This window comes from Pseudopipra pipra, chromosome 9 (assembly GCF_036250125.1).
Source record: "Pseudopipra pipra isolate bDixPip1 chromosome 9, bDixPip1.hap1, whole genome shotgun sequence".
In the NCBI taxonomy this organism is placed as follows: Eukaryota; Metazoa; Chordata; class Aves; order Passeriformes; family Pipridae; genus Pseudopipra; species Pseudopipra pipra.
In genome coordinates this window covers 3,633,602-3,654,675 of record NC_087557.1, presented here as the reverse complement: position 1 = coordinate 3,654,675, position 21,074 = coordinate 3,633,602, and the positions used below count along the sequence as shown (strand labels likewise).

Genomic DNA, 21,074 nt, shown 5'->3' with positions numbered 1-21,074 from the left:
GCACTATGCTGCTGTGTGATCATTTTATTTCCCTCTGCTTTGTCTCTTAAGAAAATGAGGCTTCTACAATCACACTCTACGTGTATGTGGGGGACAGAGATCTCACTGTTTAGGAAAAGTATTACTCAACTGAGATTTTTGGAAGAGGAATAGATTTCTTTGGGCTCATCCTGGAAGGCTATATCCCACCTTATAGCTACATCCTGCAGTATGCAGCCTGACTGGGCACAGTCTTAAACTGTGCCAGGGGAGGTTTAGGTTGGATATTAGGAAGAAATTCTTTACAGAGAGAGTAATCAGACATTGGAATGGGCTGTCCAGGGAGGTGGTGGATTCACCGTCCCTGGAGGTTTTTAAGATGAGACTGGATGTGGCATCAGTGCCATGGGCTGGGAACCACGGCGGGGTTGGATCAAGGGTTGGACTTGATGATCTCGGGGGTCTTTTCCAACCCAGTTGATTCTATGATTCTACGACTGCTTATACCAAGAGCAACATGAAAATGTACCCAGCAGGTATGCAGAGAGCTCCCCATCTTGCCTTCCACCTCCCCAGCACGAAGGGCTTTGTTTTCACCAGCTGGAGGCCAGATCTGACCCAGAAGTGACCACTACCTGCAGTCCATGCTTCTCGTGCTGCCCCACCATCTGCATTAAGCCTGGTGGAAGATACAGCTCTGCCTGGTGCAAGAGGTGAGAGAGTGATGATGTGAGAATCACGAGAGGGTGACTAAATTCTGGCCATGCTGTAATACCTAGTTGCTCCAGAAAGTTTCCTTGGAGAAGCTGGGGTGGCTGTAGTCCTTACTGCCTTAAGCCCCAGAAATACAAAACAGAATCTTTTCCAGAGCAGAGCATTCCACCAGCATCAAGTTTCTAACCAGTTTCTTGTGCTGACCTTGCCATGGTACAGAATCAGAGGCCCCCAAGTCTGGGATGAGGGATAACCAAGGGTCTCCAGCCCCACTGATGTTGAGGAACAGAGGCAGCTGGACTGGCTGCAGTGCTTTGCCCAGGGAGCAAGTTGCACCCTGTCTCCTATCACATCAAAGCACAGCAGAGAGATTTTAGGTGAGGCTTCCCACTGTCCCTATTTCATGCACCTTCGAAGGGGTTAATTCTGACTGACAAATGCTGGACACAAGCTACAAATGTGCCAAGTGAGGGTTTTGAACATGCTGGTGGGAAAAGCCAAGGATCCATCAGGGTCCTTGACTACCTGTTGGATCGAGAGACTCGGGAACAACTTGCAACCACAAACGCACTTAAATCCCTATTTCATCATTTCCATTGTAATACCCCAGGAAAACCACAAAACAGGGAACAGATTAGTGTTTTACGACCGTGATAACATGACCAGCAGCACGCACGAGGGCAGTGAGACCTTGTCCTCATGCAGGGAAGACCTGAGAAATTCCCAGCAGCTCATGCTCCCAGCAGCATTCTGGCATGGCCCATCTTCACCCAGAGTGTGAGGCAGAGAGCTCAAGCCAAGGTCCCTTCCAATTGACCCTTTGCTACGTGTATGTAATGATGACATGAAGCAGGAGGTGGGGATGAGGTTAGCACGTTGCACAATTTGTTGGCTGCCCAAAACCCCTGCCCAGCACTGTCTCTGATCCCTGCAAGAACAGCCTGCCTTCCTCTGAGTGCATTGGAGCAGCATAGCAGTGGTTACCCCACCCTGTGAGTAACACTGGGTAGGCACGATGATGATAAAGTACGTGAACTTTTGCACCTAAACCACAGCCACAACATGAACCACAGGAGTCCCTGTGGTGGGGAGGTAGAGGGGTGCAGGGATAGGGCGTTGCACAGAGTAGGAGGTGCTCTATAACAGCCATGGCCAGGCAGACTATTTTGGACCATGGCAGGAATAGTCCAAGGGAGCAACCTGGACTGCTGTACTGACTGATTGTTGACTACTCCTCTGAACTCAACGGCCTCAATTGCTTTAGGGTACAGGAAGAGGATTTATCAGAGGTGGTCACCTGGGAATGGCTTAGGAGAATGTGCCCCAGATACCACAAACCCCTCCCTCATGGCGGCTGAACACACCACCAGGACCAAAACCACCTCCTCCCAACGCATGGCGGGGAGGAGGGGTTTCTCTCCTCCTCCACTCCCCTCTCCCCACAGCCCCAAGCCCCCTCCCTTGGTGCCACCATCTGTTTTTCTACTGATGGCAGGGGACGGGATGTTCCGCTGGCCCTCGAGAGGCGAAGCGCGCTCGGCACTAACTCGTATTCCTGATGGGCTCCTGGAAGGGTTTGCATCCCTCCCTCCCTCCCTCGCCAAAATATGTGCCTTGCTGTTCCTGCACTGGGGAACTTGGCAAGGCACAGCGAGAGACAGGGAGGCAGATGGATGACCAGATTAATGGAAAGAGAAGGGAGGTGGGGAGAGAAGTGAGAGGGATGAGCAGGCAGGCTGATCCACCGCCAGCGTAGGATAACGATGAGCGAGAGTCCTTCTAATGCCATTGCATGGTGACCTGGACTTTCCAATGTGAGGCAGAGCTCCAGCTGGGGCTGGGAAGGTTGAGCCTTGGCTACTGCTCCCATGCCCCGGCCTGAAGTGACTCCACTAGGGACAGACGGTACAAGCTGCCAGGTGGCCTGGATTTCTCTTATGTAGGGTTGTTCCCCTCACTGAGGCATCCAGAAGAGAAAGCTTCCTGATCCAACACACACTTGGCAGTCAATGGGGAGACAACGGAATCTCCAAGGGGTGACTCAGACCTGAGCTGACATGGACAGTCCATTGGAATAGCATTTTCACTGCCCAGTGGATGGCAGAGTCTGAGCTCTTAAAGGAAGTGTCTCCACTGAGGGATTCCTGTGAAACGAGGAGGAACCTGGGACTGAGATGTCCCATGGACATGTCCAGTGAAGCTGAACCATGTGAGGTGGGGGGGCACCATGCAGTGTCTCCCTCTGCCTGATATATGTCTTCCTCCATATCCCCCAACAGATTGGGTTCCAAGTGAAATGGTCACAAGGATGGGGGCAGCAGAGGAATAGGAATGAGGATGGAAGCCAGCACAGATGAGGTGGAAACAACATTCAGGGCATTTTCTGTGGTCAAATGGGGAGACTGATAACAGCTCCCTTCTTCCCAGTGCCAAGTAGCAGCTTCCAGAGCAATACTTTGAACAAGACACTTTTGGTAAGAGTTATTCCTTTTGGCAAGACAATGACTACTGTAAAACACAAGTTAAAAAAAAAAAAGTTATCTGGGAGGATTTGCGTTATTGGTTCAACCTTAACAATTTGCAGCACTGTAGGAGGAAACACAATGAAAAGAATAATCAGACATGCATGGGTGAGGTGAGGAGGAGGAGAACGGGGATGAGGAGGAGGCTGCAAGCTGTATCAAAAAGGGGAGCATCAGGGTGAAAGAAACTATCTGAGAATGAATCTTCATTAGTGTTACAGCGAGTGACTGTGACCTTAAAAATAGGCCTGCACTGATGAAACTGCTAACAAGGAAGAAGGCACTGTTCCACAGAGGGGGATCAGGATATCTAACAAATAGCTAGATGACCTGAAGGACTAGAGAGAGAAACAAGATGACATTCGCTCATATAAAACTGAAGGGCAACCTCTTGTACTGATGGCAAAACATCTGCTGTTAGCCTGGCACTCATCAGCTGGAAACAAAGGAGGTAGAGAAAGATCTGGGTGTACTTGCTGACCTCAGGATATCTGAGCTGCCAGACTGATGCAACTGCAGGAACAACAGATATAGTCCTGTGTCCCATCAAAAGAGATGTTTCCAGCACAAGGAAGTTTTGTACAGGGCTTTAGTGAGACCTCAGATGGAAGAGCATGTACTGACTGCTTGGTCATTCCTGATGAAATATTAATTGAAAGCAGAAAAAGCATTAAAAAGTCCACAGAGGTGATGGAGAGCATGGACTCTCTCCATCTTCTAGTGGGACAGTTTTGTCTTGCTTAACCTCCTGTATGCCAGGAGTGTTGCCTGGAATTGCTTTCTAAGAATAGGGAGTGACCAGCAAACAGGAAGAGAAAGAGGTCATGTTGGCCATGACCACGTTTGGGCGGCTGATGAGAAGACAGTAACTGTTACAGTGAGATGTTGGGACTTCAAGCAGTCAGTGTCCTTCTCTCACACACACAAATAAGCGCAGACCCAAGATGAGGAGCAGGGACTACAGAGGAGGAAACACAGGTCAATCTGGTGTACCTAACCATAAGGGAGCACCAGCTTTCTGTCCCCTGAGCCACATAGGAAGGGAAGAAGGAGTACCTCACACCCCATCTGCTTATTTTTTGGAAGGACCAACTCCCAGAGAGCACAAGGCGAAGTTCTCCCTTGCTCGCAGAACCACCACAGAGATGATCACCACAACCATCTGGGTTGCTCTTCCACATAAGCCATCCCACTTCAAATACATTACTCCAGATCTGAGCTAAAAGATGTGGTTTAGAACGCTGGAGGATCCATCACTACCCTCTGGTACTCATTCACCAAACACCTCTCTAGCACACAGCACCTCATTCCCCTACTCTTTCTGCCTATGTCTTGCAGCAGACACGCACAACACAGCCATGAGTTCGGAAAATAACTGCTGCACCTTCTGTAGACCATGAGGTTTCCTTCCTGGGGACATGCCCCCTGCAGCATTGCCCTTTCTCCCACACTTCAGTCGACAAAGAGCTGAGCTAGGCAGAACCGGGGAGCAAAAGCAATCATTCGCATTAAAATGAGCACATAAAAAAATATAATCAGCAAAACCCAAAGCTATTTTTGGTGTGCAAACTCCATTTACATTTTCCTTTTTGGTAAAAATCCCAAATTTTCAGCATACAACATTCCAAAATTCCCCCACTTTTTCCTTTTATTCTCAATCATAATAACAACTAGTGCTTGACAAAGACTGCCTATTTTTAATTTCCTTTGCGAACCGACTCCAGGCTGCCTATGATTTTCTCCTGCCTGGTCATTATTCAAAGCGAAATGAGTGGCTAACCAATTTCTGCAAGGAATTCTTTGTCTGCAGATTCTTCAGGAGCAGTTTGTTTTGCATGTACAAGGCTGGAAATCCTGGTTGTTTGGGTTGGACGCGTGAGTCACACAGGGCTTTTCTGGACCCATGTTACTCTAGAACTGCGGTTCTGGTTAAGGAAATATTCCAGCTTGGAGTCAGCTCAGGTTTTTGGGGGATACCCCTTGCCAGTGAAATCCTTTTGCTAGAATATTCTTCCTGGGCTGGCCAAGAAGCAGACAGGCAAGGAAATGGGTTATTGTGCAGCTCTTGCTCCCCAGCATCGCCCTTGGTTGTGGGGAGACCGTACCCAAGGACACTTCCTCTTTTATCTCCACTCATCCAGCAAGACCTGGCCCAGCTCAGAGCAAACACGAGGGCAAAGCCATCTGGCTTTGTGCTGGAGCAAGTCTTCATTGCCAGGAGCTCTCCTGCAAGGGGCAGGCAGCTCATGCTGGGGACAGGGAGGGCTTACCTCGCACGACTGGATGCAGTGGATGGCGGAGGGGTCGGGGTACCACCGCAGCCTGCCCGTGCACACAATGTTCTGGGAGGGAAGGAGAAGAGAGCTGTTAGGCAAGTTGGCAGAGGGAGGGAAATAGCCACCAGTGCTTCCTGGAGCTAGAGGGTCTCCTACAACACTGCATTGCTCACTGTTCTGTGGGGCAGAACAGCAGTTACACCCCCCAGGACTGTCGCTGCACCCTTTGAGGCCCAACAAACCCAGGGCACCTGCAGCTGGATCACCCACTAACAAGGGTGTGTTGCTCAAGGCAGAGGCCACACAGACACACACACAGACACACAGACACACACACACACACACACAGACACACACCCCCCCACACACGTGTGTGGATATGCAGATGCCTGTTGGTTTGACTTGGTCTTGGAGATCTTCTCCAACCTTAATGATTCTATGTTTCTGTAGTGATACAAAACTGGAAAAGGACCAAGGGAGATGGCAGGGACCACCAGAGAAGCGGGTTTAAATGGCACTGCCACCACACGGTGTCTGACTTGTCCAGGTGCTGCTGCTGCAGAAACAATGACAGGCTGGAGTCTGCCAGCATCTCCCCATGTAATGCTGGATTCACAAGCTTCTTGTTCATACAGGATGGGGGTTCAGCCAGTCATCACTCGACATCAATTGACCCACCGATGCCTGCTCAGGCTCCAAAAACTGCGTCCTGGAAGGACTCATCTCCCCAGACCTGACCTGGAGCAGATACACCAGACTCACGGTCACTCTGAGGTTCTCTCTGGTATTTACGAGGCACAAACTCAGCTGTTGCAGCCAGATGGACACAAGAGCAAGATGTGAAGGGCTCGGTTTCACGGCCCTGGAACGCGCCGTCCCGCTCGTTCAGCTGGGGTTTGTGGGGAACACTCATGATTACAGAGGGGGAAGAAAAGCCCCACCGCACATGCAATTTCCTCCTTGTAAAGCTCAGGCAGGCTTTGAAATCTGAGGCCCCATAAAACAGCGTCTGGCCTGTGAAAGTGTCCTAGGATGCCCTTCGCAGCACAGAAGTCACACAGAGGGGTAGGTATGTTCTCTCCCAGCCTCCTGTTTGACATCTGCAGTGGCAGGCAGACCAGCTCCAGCATTCCCAGGTGGCACAGCAGCTAGGGATGGGGCAGCTGTGCCCACACAGAGCTGCTGCAGGTCCTTCTGCTGCGTCTTTGGTCAGGACCATGATGGGGCTGGAGCAGGATGAGGTCCTGGTCATGCTCAGGTGGTGCAGGGAGGGCAGACCCAGAGAGAGCCATCTTGATGGGGCAGAGGCTGAGGATGCTGGCTGAGCTCACCAATTCCCACTCAGCCCAGAAGATCTGTGCATCCCAGCCTCGTTTGTATGTGGTTGTTGTGCAACTTCGATGCCATTTTAGCATACTCACACTAGTATACTCATATTCCAGGCTGGGAAATAAGGGCAGAGGGACAAACCTGCTCGGATGTGGGATGCAATGAATCAGACCCGAATGCAAGACAGGACTGTGCCCTCCCTGAGCGGCCTCTGCAGTTCCATGTGTTGTTCTCATCTTCTCCATCACCTCAGGAGCACAGCAGCTCCCAGGACAGAAAACTGTTGGATACTTGGGGGACAAAGTGGGGACCAGAGACAGAAGCCAGGGCAGAGAGGAAAACAAGACGGTCCAGGGAGAGAGAGCTCCTGGCAAGGGGCAGCGCTGCTTCTTAAAATAACGTCTCCTCTCCCTCCCCCTCCTCTCTGCAAAATGCCTCCCTTGCACGAAAGCCCACAGCGGTGGTGAAAGGGAAGCCGAACGCCACTGCCTCCATGGGCCAAGCCATCCGATCCCTCAAAGGCAAGGACTCCTTCCAAGGCTCGTGCTTAACCATCCCACAGAGCCCAGGCATCCTCGCCCCCCCAGCAGCCATCCGCCGTGGGTCTGACTCAGTAGTATCCACAGGCATGATGCTGGGCCTCCTGTGGGTTCCCAGGAGGAGGGGAGAGCGTTTGGATGGGAGCACTGGCTCCTGTGAAGGTTGTTTGCTTTTCTTTGTTCCACCTCCTTCCTTATGCATCTCAGTTTTATTTTAAGAAATATGACCCCGGCACAGCAGCTTTTTGGGAAAGTCGTGCCATGAGGATCCAAACTATTTGAGCTATTTGAGCTGCTTTGCCTACAAAGTGAGTAAGAGATGGGGAGGGAAAGGCTGCCCCGTTCCAGCAGCAGAGGCAAGCGGCTGGCCAGCGAGTCCTGGCAGCCAGGGATACCTTTCAGCTGACACTGCCCTGCCTCCTCCTTGGCAGGGAGATGCCTGCCTGGGCTTGCATCTCTGCTGCCAGGTAACTGGGGACCCAGGCTCCTCACACCGTGCCAGGGGCAGCTTTTGCTCTCCCGGCACACTGGCTGACAATAAACAGCAGCTTAGCAGGTTTAGGCACACAGCACGTCCTGAAAAATCAGCGGGATTCTTGCAGTAAAATTCATTTATTGTGGTATCCTACAAGTCCTTGAAAGCTGGCTTGGGAGCTGGTAACTTATGCTGAACTTTGGTATGGGAGAGCAGGAGGCTGTGCAGTAGCTTGTCTTTCCAAGTCTTACCCTTCTTCACCCAAGGCAAAAATATTTTTGGTTTAAAATATCAGATAGAGAGGAGGGGGGCTGCTCTCTATACTGCCAGCAACCCCCTTGCTAGAGGAATCCATCTCTCCTCTTACCTGGACTCTGGTGGGTTGCAGCCGGTGATCCATTGTCTCAGCAGTGACATTTTTGGGCAGTATGACAGGGTCACTGGGAGGGATGACACAGGAAGGTGTGCACACAGCACCTGGGGAAGGAGAGAGCCTTGAGGACCAAACCGGGAACCAGGAAGTGATGTTTTACAGGAGGGCACCAACCCAGATTTCAGGCTCCTCACTGAGGGTACTGACAGATGTAGAGGGGACCCTTTTCCTCCCAACCTGGAATAGCAATTCCTTCTCTAAATCCTGAACTATCCAAGAGCCTGCAGGAGTTCTGCTCAATTCCCTTCTCCCAGATGAGAGGAAAACCGAACACAACCTAAGAGACAGATTCACAGCTTGATGGCTGGTCATGGGACCCAGCATGAAAATAAGTCTGACCTGGATGCTATGGGATGTTTGTTGACATATTAGGAAGCATTTTTCATAGTTTCTCTGCCATGCAGAATTCCCACTGCCTTCCCATGGCAAATAAAAGCTGCAAAAACCATCTTGGAAAATCAGGTAGATCTCAGCCTTAACCCCAGCCTGACATCAGATCTGTCCAAAGCTTAACCTTAGCAGTCCCTGCCATTACATAGACTCGCCTCAGCCTGGTTTGATCAGACTGGGATGACTGCTGTGTTTGGTTCAGAGTGATGCAGGCTTTGCTCGAGCACCCTGTCCGAGGGGATGCCAGACAAGATGCAACAACTGTGCCTGAGCATTGCAGATTTTCCTGAAAGCATAAAGTGACCCAAGTCCCGCAGAAAGAAACGGATGATGTGGTCCCTCATCTGGTGAAAGTGCCCTGTTACACACAATTGTCACTGCAGCTTTTGTGGCTTTTATCTAGGACTTGTCACATTAACCCTGCAAACATCAGCAGCAGTAGCAAGTGGAGAGACCTCAGCTGGGATGGAGGGCTACAGATCAGGAAAATGACTGTAAAGGGCTGGGTTTGCCCAAGAGGCAAGTCCCTGCTGCTTCTGAAAGGAGAGAGCTTATGCTGGAGCCAGCTTTAACTTTGTGTCTTGGCCATGAGTACAATCAGGACATGAACAAGGCTAAAGCAATCCCCGTTGAAGAGAAAACAGGATATTTGTCACGGATTTAATGGGGATTGGTAAAAGAAGAGTCACCGTGACCTTCAGCTCTCTGGGAGCCCTGAGTCAACATAAAGCTTGGTTTTCTGTTTGGCTTTCACGTGCCCTCACCTATTCCGTGCCCCTGCTCACACTTGTACTCCACAAAGTTCAGCTCCGGGGGTGGTGGGCAGGTGCCCCACAAGCTCTCACACAGTTTGAACTCCTCTGTCCACAAGCCTTCCTTGGTGCAGACGATGGGAACCTGGAAAGCAGAGGGAGAGCAGACAGGGTCACTGCCCGCAGCGGCCGAGCTCGGCCTGCCTGGGCACTGCCCATCTCCAGAGGGGCACAATGCAAGGACACCCCTCCTGCCAGGGCAGTCCAGAGAGTTCCCCAGAGCAGCTGGATTGCAGCCATCTGATCCAGCCTGTGTGTACGGACCAGAAAGCCAATTGTTTTCCAGCTGCTGCCGGATCCCACCAGAGAGATTCAACCACACTTCTTTTGACAAGGCTCTTTCTGTGCGTTGGATGAGGCACTAGGGTGGAAGAGCTGGCAGGCAGCAGCCTCCAACCTCAGGGAAGCTCCTTGGTGAGCACATCTGTTGCAGCAAGGTTGCCCACCATCCCAGTTGAAAGCACTCACAGCAGCTCCCAAGACCCACTAGAGACCCTCTACCTAGGCTTTCTGACCCTTATCACCCAAGACAAGTCGACTTTCTTAGGACCACTGCTTTCCAGATAAGTCCCCAGGGAGCAGAAGAGCATTCCCGGGAAGTGGTGTACCCTGTGCCATGGCTGGTAGCCAGCAAGGAAAACTTTGGGCTTACAGGGCACCTGCTCATCGCTGGTACAAGGGAATTTGGCCTTTGGGATGGTCAAGCAGCTGCGGGGCCCAGGGAGCCCTGTGTTTTCCAGGTGCTCTGTAACACAAGGTGTGGCTGATCTCTGCCTCCCCCCAGACACTCACCTGCTGTCCCTGTGGCTCACAGCTGAGCATGCACTGGCTGTCCAGCTCAAAGCCCTGGGTGCAGTTGTACATGCCCTCAAAGACGGGAGGTGGGGGCTCACACACCACAGGGACGCAGCGACCCTCTTCCCACTGCCCGCTCTCCAGGCACTGGACCTTCAGGAACTTCCTGGGGAAACACAGACACGAGGCTGGGCTTCAGCACCACAAACACACACCACCCGGGCTGTACCAGGCATCCACAGATGTCAGGAGCAGCCTGAAGACTTTGCTCCTGGATAACGATCAGACCTGCCATGTGTGGGGCTTTCCCTCACCAAACCACACCTCACCACAGGCAAGTCCTTCCAAAGGGGCAGTCCACACTTAACAAGGACCTTTTCTTCTCCTTATTGAGGGGATTGCACTGATCTAGGAGTGCTGGATGCTTTTCCCTTGCACTCACTACCCCATTACTCCCAGCTTCTCGTGGTGCCCCTGAACCATTCCTCTCTGCCTGGCAGCCCCTGTGGGTCCTGGGCTGCTTTGTCCCACAGCCAGTAGCTACATACTTTGCTGGATGGAGTTTGCCTCCACCAGTAAATCCTCTGGCCTGTGCCCAGCTACTCCTGAGGCTCTTCTTTGTACTCCAGCCAGATCTGTCAATCCCGCTCTCACCGAGGGGCTGCCGTGCCACAGCAGACCAATACCATCCCGTGCTGCTAAAACAGCCCAGGCACAAACTACTTGCCAAGAAAAGAAAGAAAGAAAAAGTCCAGGAGTGGAGCCCACCCGCTTTCCAGCCTCCCCTCCTTGGCAGCGAGAGAGACACCACATCTTTTACACAGAGGCATCAAAACCGGTGAGGCATTGGGCTGGCCAGGGAATGCTCTTCCAGCAGAGGACATGTCAGCACCCTGATGGGCTTTACCTGAGCCAGAGCCCATTGCTCCATCCTTAATGAGTCTTTTCCCCCACTCCTGTCCTTCTTTACTAGACAGCCTGCTCCAGCTGCCAGCCCCTGCCCTCTCTCACCCTAGGTGCCAGCAGGCTGGGCTCCAGGCGCCGTGTTACGGAGTTTATAGCGTGCCACAGGTATGTGGAGTGGGGTAACTGGGTTAGAGAAACACCTGGGGGGAAGAATTAAATTGCCCCTTGTTTCAAGAGGCAGCAGACAGTGTGTGGGGCCACCCATGTGCCTCCCAACACACGGTGCAGGGTCACACAGCCTGAAGCAGCACCTGCACCCCTCTGCCAGGCCTGAGGCAGGAGCTGGTACCCATCCCCATCACATTTCTGCTGGGAATTCCTGGATGTGAAATTTTTGAGCTTTTTGAAGCACTCTCCTATTTTAAAATATTTGCAGCTCCCTTCTGCCTTCAGGAATTAGGGATCTGTTTTTCCTGAAGAGTATATAAAGTGATGGTGGGTTCCTGCCGAGGTGAATGTGGGGTCCAGCAGGTAACACAGAGGCAGGCAAGGTAGGGAATGGGATGCAGCAAGTCCACTGTCAGAGCTCTGCACAAATCTTCCCACCAGTCCACGCCAGAAACAAGGATGGCCGTGGTTTGAGCACCTGAGCAGTGAGGGGTGCTGCAATATCACCCTGACAGCAGGAGCCTTGAATTGACTAAGGAAACTGCAAGTACGTAGTGTTTTGGAAGGCTGGTGAGGAGGAGTAAGTCTGGATCCCAGTGCAGGCATCTGTGGTTTTACTCCATTCCTAATTTAACTTTCTTTGCTTGCCCTTTCCATGGGGATCATAGTCACTGCCTTTCAAAGATGTCCCCATCAGACATCCTCCCAAACCTGATTGAATGCTTTGCTCTGCCCAACTTGAAACATGAGCAAAAGCACATGCCAAGAGGTACTAATCCATGTGGGATGTCCAGGCCTTTAAGTAGCATTTTCTCCTTCTTGAACTTCCTGGTACTCAGGGTGTTATCCAGCTGTACGACTTGCAAGGGGTAAATCACTGGGGGTTATGGAGATAGAAGCAAATAGGTGGTGCGAAGTCTCACTGCAACAAGTGATGCCTTGGGCCAAGCAAACTCCTTGACAAACCAGGAGCATCCCAGCCACACGCTATTTCTCACTCCCCCACTGGCCACTGGGGTATAATTGATGAAGCCACTGCACCTTCCTGTTGCTCTCCAAATCGTGGTAGAGGTTCCTTGCCCAGGAAGACCTGAGCAGAAGGGCTAAGCACAAGAGGAGACGCGGTGGGAGCTGCAGTTTGCACAGGTGCAGCACGTGGTTTGCAGCCCCGTCATCCTCACCGGGGCTCCTCGTTTTGATGTGGGGCTGGAGTGACCCAGCACTGAGCACGGCTTCTCACACCTCTCCATGACCTGCACCCCCCTAGACCACCTTGCTGTGGAGGCTCACCCCACCCCCAGCATCCGTGCAGGGACTTCAAACATGGCTGGCCTGGGCTGACCCCGGGGCAGATGGTGGCATGTGGGTACTGCCACACCTATGAAGTGAGCAGTTCACAGAAAAAGGGAAGGCAGAGGCTTTTAAAAAAAAGTATGTACGTAAATACACACAACTTCATAGGAGCTTGAAATTTCCAGCCCACCCCCCTCGCCCCCAGCTTCTTCTGATCTGGGTTAGCGGCATTGCTTGAGGATTAACAAGGAAGCAGGAAAATTGGAGTCAATGCTTCACCCTCCAACCAGACACCTACTTTGTAGAGGAGGCAGGGAAGGCATCGGAGGCCAGTGAGGGCTGTATCTGAGGTGAAGGCATGAGTGAGTGCTCACCCAGCTCCAAGCCTGCATGGCAGGGATCCAGCCATCTCCTGAGGCAGCCAGCTTTGGGGGGACTAGATTTTCTGTACAGGAGTGGTGATAAATGAGCCTAAAACCTCCTCTCCCATGGCAGGAGACTGACATCCTCAAAAAGAATAGAGGGGACAGAGGGAGATTTGTTTGTAAATTGAAAGAAAGATACACCAGGTTGTAGGACCCTCCAGTGCTGTGCTTCAAACAGCCTGGGCAACCTGGACTGTAAATCTTCATCAGAGACCTTAGAGGTGGAAGTAACAGGGGAGCCCAGATGACAGCCTGTGTTTTCTTTACCTGGCTGTTTGGCTCCCACACCTGTGCAGGTGTTTGCCTTCTGTTTAGAAGGGGCCAGACATGGGCAGAGACAGTGAGCAGCCCGTGCCTTTGTGCCTCCCACAGATGTGCCTGGTGCTCTGCTAAACTGGGATGCACTTGGGTTAGGCTATCCTGCTTGGCCTGCTCTGAACTTTGTTTTGTGCTAACTCCTTCCAGTCCCATTTTCTCCTCCACATTCTCCCGCCTCCTCTTCCTCTTTCCTGGTCTCTGTAGTCTTTGAAAAGGGAGAGAAGGCAAAGAGGTTGACACCTCCATGAAAGCTCATCAGGGGGCTGTGCTCCATTGATCTCTGGTTAAAATGCAGGCTGAGACTTTAAAAGCTGTCTGAAAAGACCTGGGTGCCAGATTCTTCTTTGCCTCATTCCCTCAAGCTAGAAGAAGAGGCTCAACCCTTCACAAAGGCAGCTTTGAGATCCCCAATTCTCTTCTCTGCAGGGAATTATCCCACAATGGGCAAGTGAAATAAGCCCTCTGCAGGGTCTGACCTTTTTGGTCCCCAAATTGAGACCATGCTCTCAGCATTAAAGTGCTCCTCTAAAGGATCTCCTAGACATTATCATAGAATCATGGAATTGTTGTGGGATGGAAGGAACCTTAAAGATCATCTTATTCCAACCCTCCTGCTACGGACAGGGGCACCTTCCACTGGGCCAGGTTACTCCAAACCCCATCCAACCTGGCTTTGTCTATTCCTGTTGGAGATCTGCTTCTCATGGCACTTCATGGTGGAAGAAACAGCAAGGAACACTGAGGGAGTGATGCCCATTTTCCCCAAAGTACCTGATCCCTGACTTTCAGACCAACACTTTTCAATGCTGCAGCTGTGGGTGATGCCAAACATTTCTCCCTGACAGTTCATGTCTTTATGTGATCCATGAGGTGAGTTGCTGCCTTTGAACAGATCCTGCCTAAATCCAGAGAGCTCCCATCACAAAGCACAAATGCATACGTTAAGTTCCCCTTGTTACCCTTACTTTGGGCTTAGAAGTGAAATATTTTGGCAGCTGGAAACCTGCCTGTCACGTGGCTTCTCCAGACTGAAAACACATTTCCTTTAGTCAAAGAATCTTTACCCTTCATGTCAGCATTGCCAGTCAGATGCTGCTGCCAGCAGAAAGGTAGCAAATCTCTGTCAGGATCTTGATTACACAACCAGTATTTCCTCAAGGATCTCTTGTTGACAAGCAGTGATTTCCCGGGGGCCTTTCCTCACCCAGGTTAATAGAGAAAAGCATATTCTCTGAGACAACAGATATTTCTCCATCCCCTTGCTCTTCCACTTATGCTATGGGAAGTGAATTTCAACTATGATCTCATCACCTTCTAAGCATCCCTAGTGCTTCTCCAGTAAAATTCAACTACCAAAACACAAGTGAGGGAATTGCATGAACATCTGTGTCCAAGATCATCTTGGCTTGGACAGAGACAGCTGGATCCCACCCATGATTCAGGCCTGCATAAGGTGGGCACTGTAGTGCTACCATGTGAGGAGCAAAGCTAGAGTGAGAAGAATAATTCAAAGGCAGTTTGACTATATTTCCAAGGCTGAGCTAGGTAGTGGGCATGAGGCATCTTCATATCAGTCATGGATCATGCCTGACTTTTGTTCAATTTATAGTACACAGTCTGGCTTCCCTGCACCCATCAACACCTGTATGGCACTAAATCCTTTACCACGGCTCATGCTTGCTGGGTTGATGGACAACAGGGAGTCAATAGATCAAGAATTCAGTTTCCTGAACCCAGAAGGACAGCAGAAGTCCCTAAAACCTGATGTCCCAGTCATCAGCTCAGCCCCTGCTTGCACACTGGGAACCTGCACCCCACCAGTGCCAGTCACTTGCAGAGCTTTCCATCACCTCACGTTTTGCAAAACTGGCCTGATCAAAGAAAGAAACTTCTCACTCTGGCAGCTTCCATCCTCTCCCTGCCAGGGCTGAGACACCAGAAGGATTTCCAGCAATCCAGCAGCTGATTGGCCCAGTTACTGGCTAGTAGCTACTACACCATGCCAAGGGGTTTGTACTCATGCTGAGTGTACATGCAGAGCTCCAGATGAGACCGTACAATGACATTTACACTTCCAAGAAGAGGTTTTTGCTTGGGATTAGGCCACTCACATAGGAGTTAGTCTGCATGATAAGAAAGCAATGCATTTTCTGTTTATGTGGTTTTTGTATTCCACCATCAGAGATGTCAGATTAAATAGCAGCAACAATAATAATAATAATAACAGCAAACGTGAAAATGCGATGTCAACAAGCAATGCTATGAAAATGCAAACCACTTCACATAGTTTTCATTGACTTGTCTCACAAGCTGCTCAGACCCATAGGGAACCTAATCACACATCAGAGGAGCCCCAGGATCTCCCAGAGGACATCCTTTTTACCAGCAGTTGCTGCAGCAGGACAGAGGTGGCCTAACTTTGCAAGCTCAATCTGTTTGCACGTCCAGTGCCTGAAGTGCCACAGGCATGCAAGCTGCTCTGCAGTTTGCAAAGCAGTCCATGTGATCACAGCCATAATCATCATTTGCTCAGCTCCCCTTGGCCCAAGAAATGCTCCTAACACTGTGAAAAGCTGTTTACAGAAACCACTTCCTTCATTACAAGGCAAGAAATTTGGCAACTGCTTCCCACTGCACAACAACCCTACCCCAGAGCAAAGTAGAGATGAAGTCTGCATCCAATTAAAACTGGAAGGGGGCATTAAACAATTAGCACATAATTACCTGATCTGGGCTAGAATCAAGACTCTGGGGAGGACCCAGCCAGTGCCAGGGAATCTTTAGTGACCAAACCCAGTGGGGACTTCGGCTGGAGGCATAGCAGACAAAATGCTGCTTTACCCCCCAGTGTCGCGATATTGGCTGAGCAGGGCTAGTGAATCACCAGGAATTTTTCCCCAAAGCATCGGGAAGAATCTTCTCCCATTGAAATGCCAGTGCTAGAGATTAAATTTAGCCAAGAGGCGCAAGGGGGTAAAATGTTAACCCTGACAAAAGGCAGCCATTCGTTCTTACAGTGCCTTGTTCATCACTTTTAGGAAAGACAGAAGCTCTAGGAATCTTCTCGCACCTTCTTACATCTAATTACCTGGGAGTCTGCAAACACTTAATGTGGTGCTTGATTTTTCACCAAGTGACAAATACGTTGGAGGTGCACAGGAAAATTTGCATGTTTTGGGTTAAAGCCCTTAACATACACAACAAGATTACACCTTGTTCACCTAAGCCAAGGAATGCCTCTTGTATTTCAAGAAATCTGTATGATCAGAGCAAGACACTCTGCCTTCTACCTATCAATTCAGCTCTTTAGGACTGTCAGTGCACCATCACCTCTGCTCCTTGCTCACACCGGGAGAAGAGGAGGAAGGAGAGAGTGGTAACAGACCTGCCACAGACTTACCTCTTGGGCTTGTCCACCGCATTCTCAGCCACGTGGTATCCAGGCTTGCACTTGTAGCGACAGACCGAGCCCACGTCGTGGTTCCCCTGCAGGCACCGAGGGACCAGGAGCTTGGCGTTGGCCACGGCGGGCGGCGTGTCGCACTCCAGCTTGCAGTAGGCCTCGGGCAGCGACCAGAGACCATCCTCCAGGCAGGTCAGCCACTCGTTTGTTCCTGACCCCAAAAAGAGAAGCAGTGTGTTGAGGTTACAGCTGAGCCAGGGATGGAGTCCTGCTGAGGAGAGCTCAGAGCAACCAGCATAAGCCCTCCTTAGAGCATAAACTGGCACCAAAGGAGGCAACAAACACGAAGACAATGAAGTCTGCTTGGTCCAGTTGAATGCAGACAGAAGTAGGGAAGGGCCAATGTCTAGGGGATGGAGAAAGGATCTTGGTTCTGCAAAGCTCCCCAGAACTTTCCCTTAAACTTCCCCTCTCTGCCTTAGGTAGCCATCTGTGGGCCAGGGGCTTACTTCAGCCCGCCTTCATTCTCCCCAACTTCATTCTCCCAAGCTTTTTGCAGCTTGTCCTTCCTCCCTTATCAAGCTGTAACATGTGCAGTGCAAGGTCATGGAACAGTTTGTGTTGGAAAGGACCTTTAAAGACCATCTAGTCCAACACCCCCTGCCATGGGCAGGGACATCCTCTACTAGATCAGGTAGCTCAGAGCCCCATCCAACCTCACTTTGAATGTTTCCATGGATGGGGCATCTACCAGCTGTCTCAGCAACCTGAGAGTCAGGAAGAGGGAAAGTTCCAGGAGGACAGGCTTGGGAGGCTTCACTGGTGTGACTGGGAATTCAAACCATCCATTATTAAAGATTTCGGTTGAGTGTTACAGACCAACTCTTTGTTGTTGCTGGTAGACCCAGCTAGATGGGTGGCCAAAAATGCACAGATGCCTGCAGGAAGTGTCCAGGACTGCATCACCCCCATGGTGTGGATGATGGATGGCTCCCTGGGAACTGCTGAGCAAGAGGAAAAGCTGGACTGGAGTAAATGGGACTCTTCCTACTGAGAGGTTTGGATCAGCAAGTTCCTGGTGCAGCCAGGCTGCTCCACAGTCCCTTCAAACATCACTGTCTTTTCACAGGATCACTGCTTTTGGACCGGAAGCAAGACCATATCTCCACTCAGTGCTTTTGTTCCTGACAGGTCGGGTCATCCCCCATCTCCCAGTGCCACACAGCCATGTCATCCTTTCCTTGCCTATTCTTAGCGTTTATTAGCCTTGAGAGCCCATAAGGACCTGAGCCTTCGGGGAGAACAAGCATCGAGCACATCCCTGCCTGGGCAGTTCAGCTGGATCAGCTGGACCTCTAAGAGTTTACCCACATGGCTCAGCAGCCTTGGCCAAGCACCTCCAGCTATCCTGCAGGAAGGGTGCTCCACTGAGGGGATGCCTTCCCACCAAGGGAGCCCATGGAAAACTTCCCAGTGACTTCAGTGGGAACAAGAGGTGGCTGTGAGTGAAAGATCAGACTAAAGCTCTGCCCTCAGCTGACCCACCCAAGGCAGCAGGCATCGGTTCATGCAGAATTTGGGCTGTTTAGATGCTGATGCTACCCTTTGATCAGCTCATTCTGGGGATCTGCCACCATCCTCTCTGTCATGAAATGAAACCTTAATTCCCTGCAGTTTTTGCTCCTTAGATTTAACTTTTTTTTTTTTCTTAAAGTAAATGATTCTCATACGTTTCGGCTATAAATGTCTCCATAAAATAGGGCACACATTAAAATGATTTGTTGTATGTGATTGTTCAGAGCAAAGGCGTTGGTGGAAACTCACAAAGTCCCAATGCTTGAAGCTGTCAAGGCAATTACTCCCGAAATCCCATCCAGCTCAGCCCTTGCACAGACAGGAACAGTAGCTCTCTTTCTCCAGCCTGGCTTAAAAACATTCCTGCGGCTATCGATGGAGTCGGCAGAATGAAAGCCAGGCCATGGTGTGTCTGGGGCACTGCTGTGTGTCTGGGTGGTGAACATCTCCCAGACTGCTCTGCAGCTGTGGGCATCAGTCTCTATGGCTTTATACAGCCCCAGGCCCCCTGAACCACAGGCTTCCCCACAGCCACCAGGCACCCAGCCACTTCTGGCTCTCTGAAGTCCTCTCTGTCTGTCCACACTGGCTGCCTGCATGTTTCTTGTCTTCCTCATCCCAATAATACTTGAGGCTGCTGGGCCTCACCAGCTATCAGGAGAAGACATTGCTACACCCTGAGGTGGATGGATAAGGGCTGCCAGCCAGGGGATGGGAGTCAGAGGGAATTATCACCACACTGTGGTGTCTCTGCTTGAGGGGGATGGACACCCACCATTTTGGGAAGCAAGAGCCCACCTGGCTGGCAGAAGCCAGGATAAATGGGAAATTCCAATGGTTTGAACAACTTGGGATAGGCATAGAAAGGTGGCATGAAAAAGGGTGGTTAAATCTCTCAGCACTCCAGACCATACCTTGAAGCTTGGCTGGGTGGATGCAGGAGAAGGAGCATCTCTGCAGGTAGGTGGTCCCCATGGGGCAGGAGAACTCAGCATAGTACACGTGGGACTGGTCAGGGACACCGCAGTCGATGGGGTCACAAGTCACAGATCTGTCCCACCGTCCTGAGCTGCACATCAGCACCACCTCCTGCAGCAGAAAAAGCAAAGCTCCATCCAAAGTTCCTGCAAGGGAACTTTAATCTACTGGTGTGCCATTGCAGCAGAAAGGTGCAACACAGGTTTCAGGACAAAGAGAGCTCTCTAGCAGTTTTCTTCCACCATTGTGCCCTTTCTCCCCACTCTGGACACAGAGTCACAAAGGCCTTACCTGTTCACAGGGTGGCATGTGGGGTGTGAAAGCAGCAAATGGCCCTTGGGGTAACCCTCCAGTCACTGTGCACTGTCTGAGCAGTGCTAGAGCATAATAAGGGAAAAAGGAAAGTCCCTTCAAGACACACTCCAACTTCCTGAGCTAAGTTATTCCCAGCTCTGTGCGCTGCAATTTTCTCCCCTAAAAGATCAAGTCTTGCTTCAGCTGTTGTCAGGCAGCTCTTCTGTTGATGGTTTTTCCCTAAATGCACCAATTCCCTCATGCCTCGGCCCACAGACCTCACTGAAATTGTAAAACCTTATTTACCAATCCTAATTAAACAGCCCTTACAGAGATGGGGGACTGCATGAGAAAATAAACCCCCGTGGCCCCACCACTAAACATGGTCAAAATGTGCTACCAACTTCATCAAAACTGGGTGGTGGTTTGTCGTGAGCAACCTGGTCTAGTGGAAGGTGGCCCTAGCCATGAGGAGAGGGTTGGACTAGGTGATCTTTTAAAGGTCCCTTCCAACCACATCTATTGATTTCCACTCCCAGACTGCTCACTCCAATCCACCAGCCCTCAGCCCTCAGCCAGGGGCTAAGGATCAAAGAGGTGTGCTCCTGATGTCCCTTCACTGATGTCCCCAACCATGCTGCTCGTACAGTCAAACATGTGACCTGTCCTCTCTCTTAGCATGTTTTTATTGAACCTGGATGTGGTGGTTCTCAAGGACATCCCCAAACTTGAGTCTGTTCCTCTGGAGTGTGCAGCAGGATAATAGTGTAGCTGAATGAGGCGGAAGAGGATGCTCAGAAGAGCTGCGTGCATTTTCCCAAAATGCCTTGAGATGAGTAAGGTCACAGCCAGACCAGTAACATCACTGGAGGGCTCAGGGCAAGGCATTTGCAAGCTGCCATCTGCTGTGACAGCCACATGGTGAAGCTCTGTTCAGAAGTTTCCCATCTCGTTGCCAAACATAGGAAAACTGTCACCTGAGGCAGATTTATTTTGTGCGGTTTCATTTCAGAGAATGGGAACATTTTGTTTTCCCTGGGCATGCCTCGGCCCACAGAGCCGTGTGACCATGTAATTAATAACCTCCCAGTGACCAGGGGCTGAGCAGGGCATCCCCAGCTGCCCTACTGCACTTTCCAGTGCCCACCTCTCCTCTGGCCAATGCCGATGGCCACAGCATGGGGAACGTGCCTACCAGGAGTCACAAGCACTTGCAGATCTCCACGGAGAGGAAAGGCCCTCCCTGCTAAGATGGCCCAACTCACCTGCATCTGTCCACACCCCACACGAGTTCACGCTCTCACTCAGTCTGGCATGGGAACCACCTCAGCTCTGGAGACTCGAGTTCCCCTCCTGGAACATCCTAAGGACAGGACATGCTGTGCCTACAGCCCTGCCAAGGTGACTGCCCGGATCCAAGGCAGCTCAGTTCCCAAGGACACATCAGTCC

General features: G+C 51.1%; 1 protein-coding gene across 2 annotated transcripts in view; it reads right to left on the bottom strand.

Moving 5' to 3' along the window:
* The window catches only part of PAPPA2 (pappalysin 2), a 90,227-nt gene that overhangs the window by 12,063 nt on the left and 57,090 nt on the right, over positions 1–21,074 (bottom strand). For both annotated transcript variants that reach the window (XM_064664143.1, XM_064664142.1), the window contains exons 15-20: positions 19,267–19,441; positions 16,775–16,988; positions 10,262–10,430; positions 9,422–9,554; positions 8,202–8,311; positions 5,486–5,557 (exon numbers count right to left, since the gene is read on the bottom strand). In XM_064664143.1, coding sequence (XP_064520213.1) covers positions 5,486–5,557; positions 8,202–8,311; positions 9,422–9,554; positions 10,262–10,430; positions 16,775–16,988; positions 19,267–19,441 — 873 coding nt within the window. The remainder of the gene's footprint in view (positions 1–5,485; positions 5,558–8,201; positions 8,312–9,421; positions 9,555–10,261; positions 10,431–16,774; positions 16,989–19,266; positions 19,442–21,074) is intronic.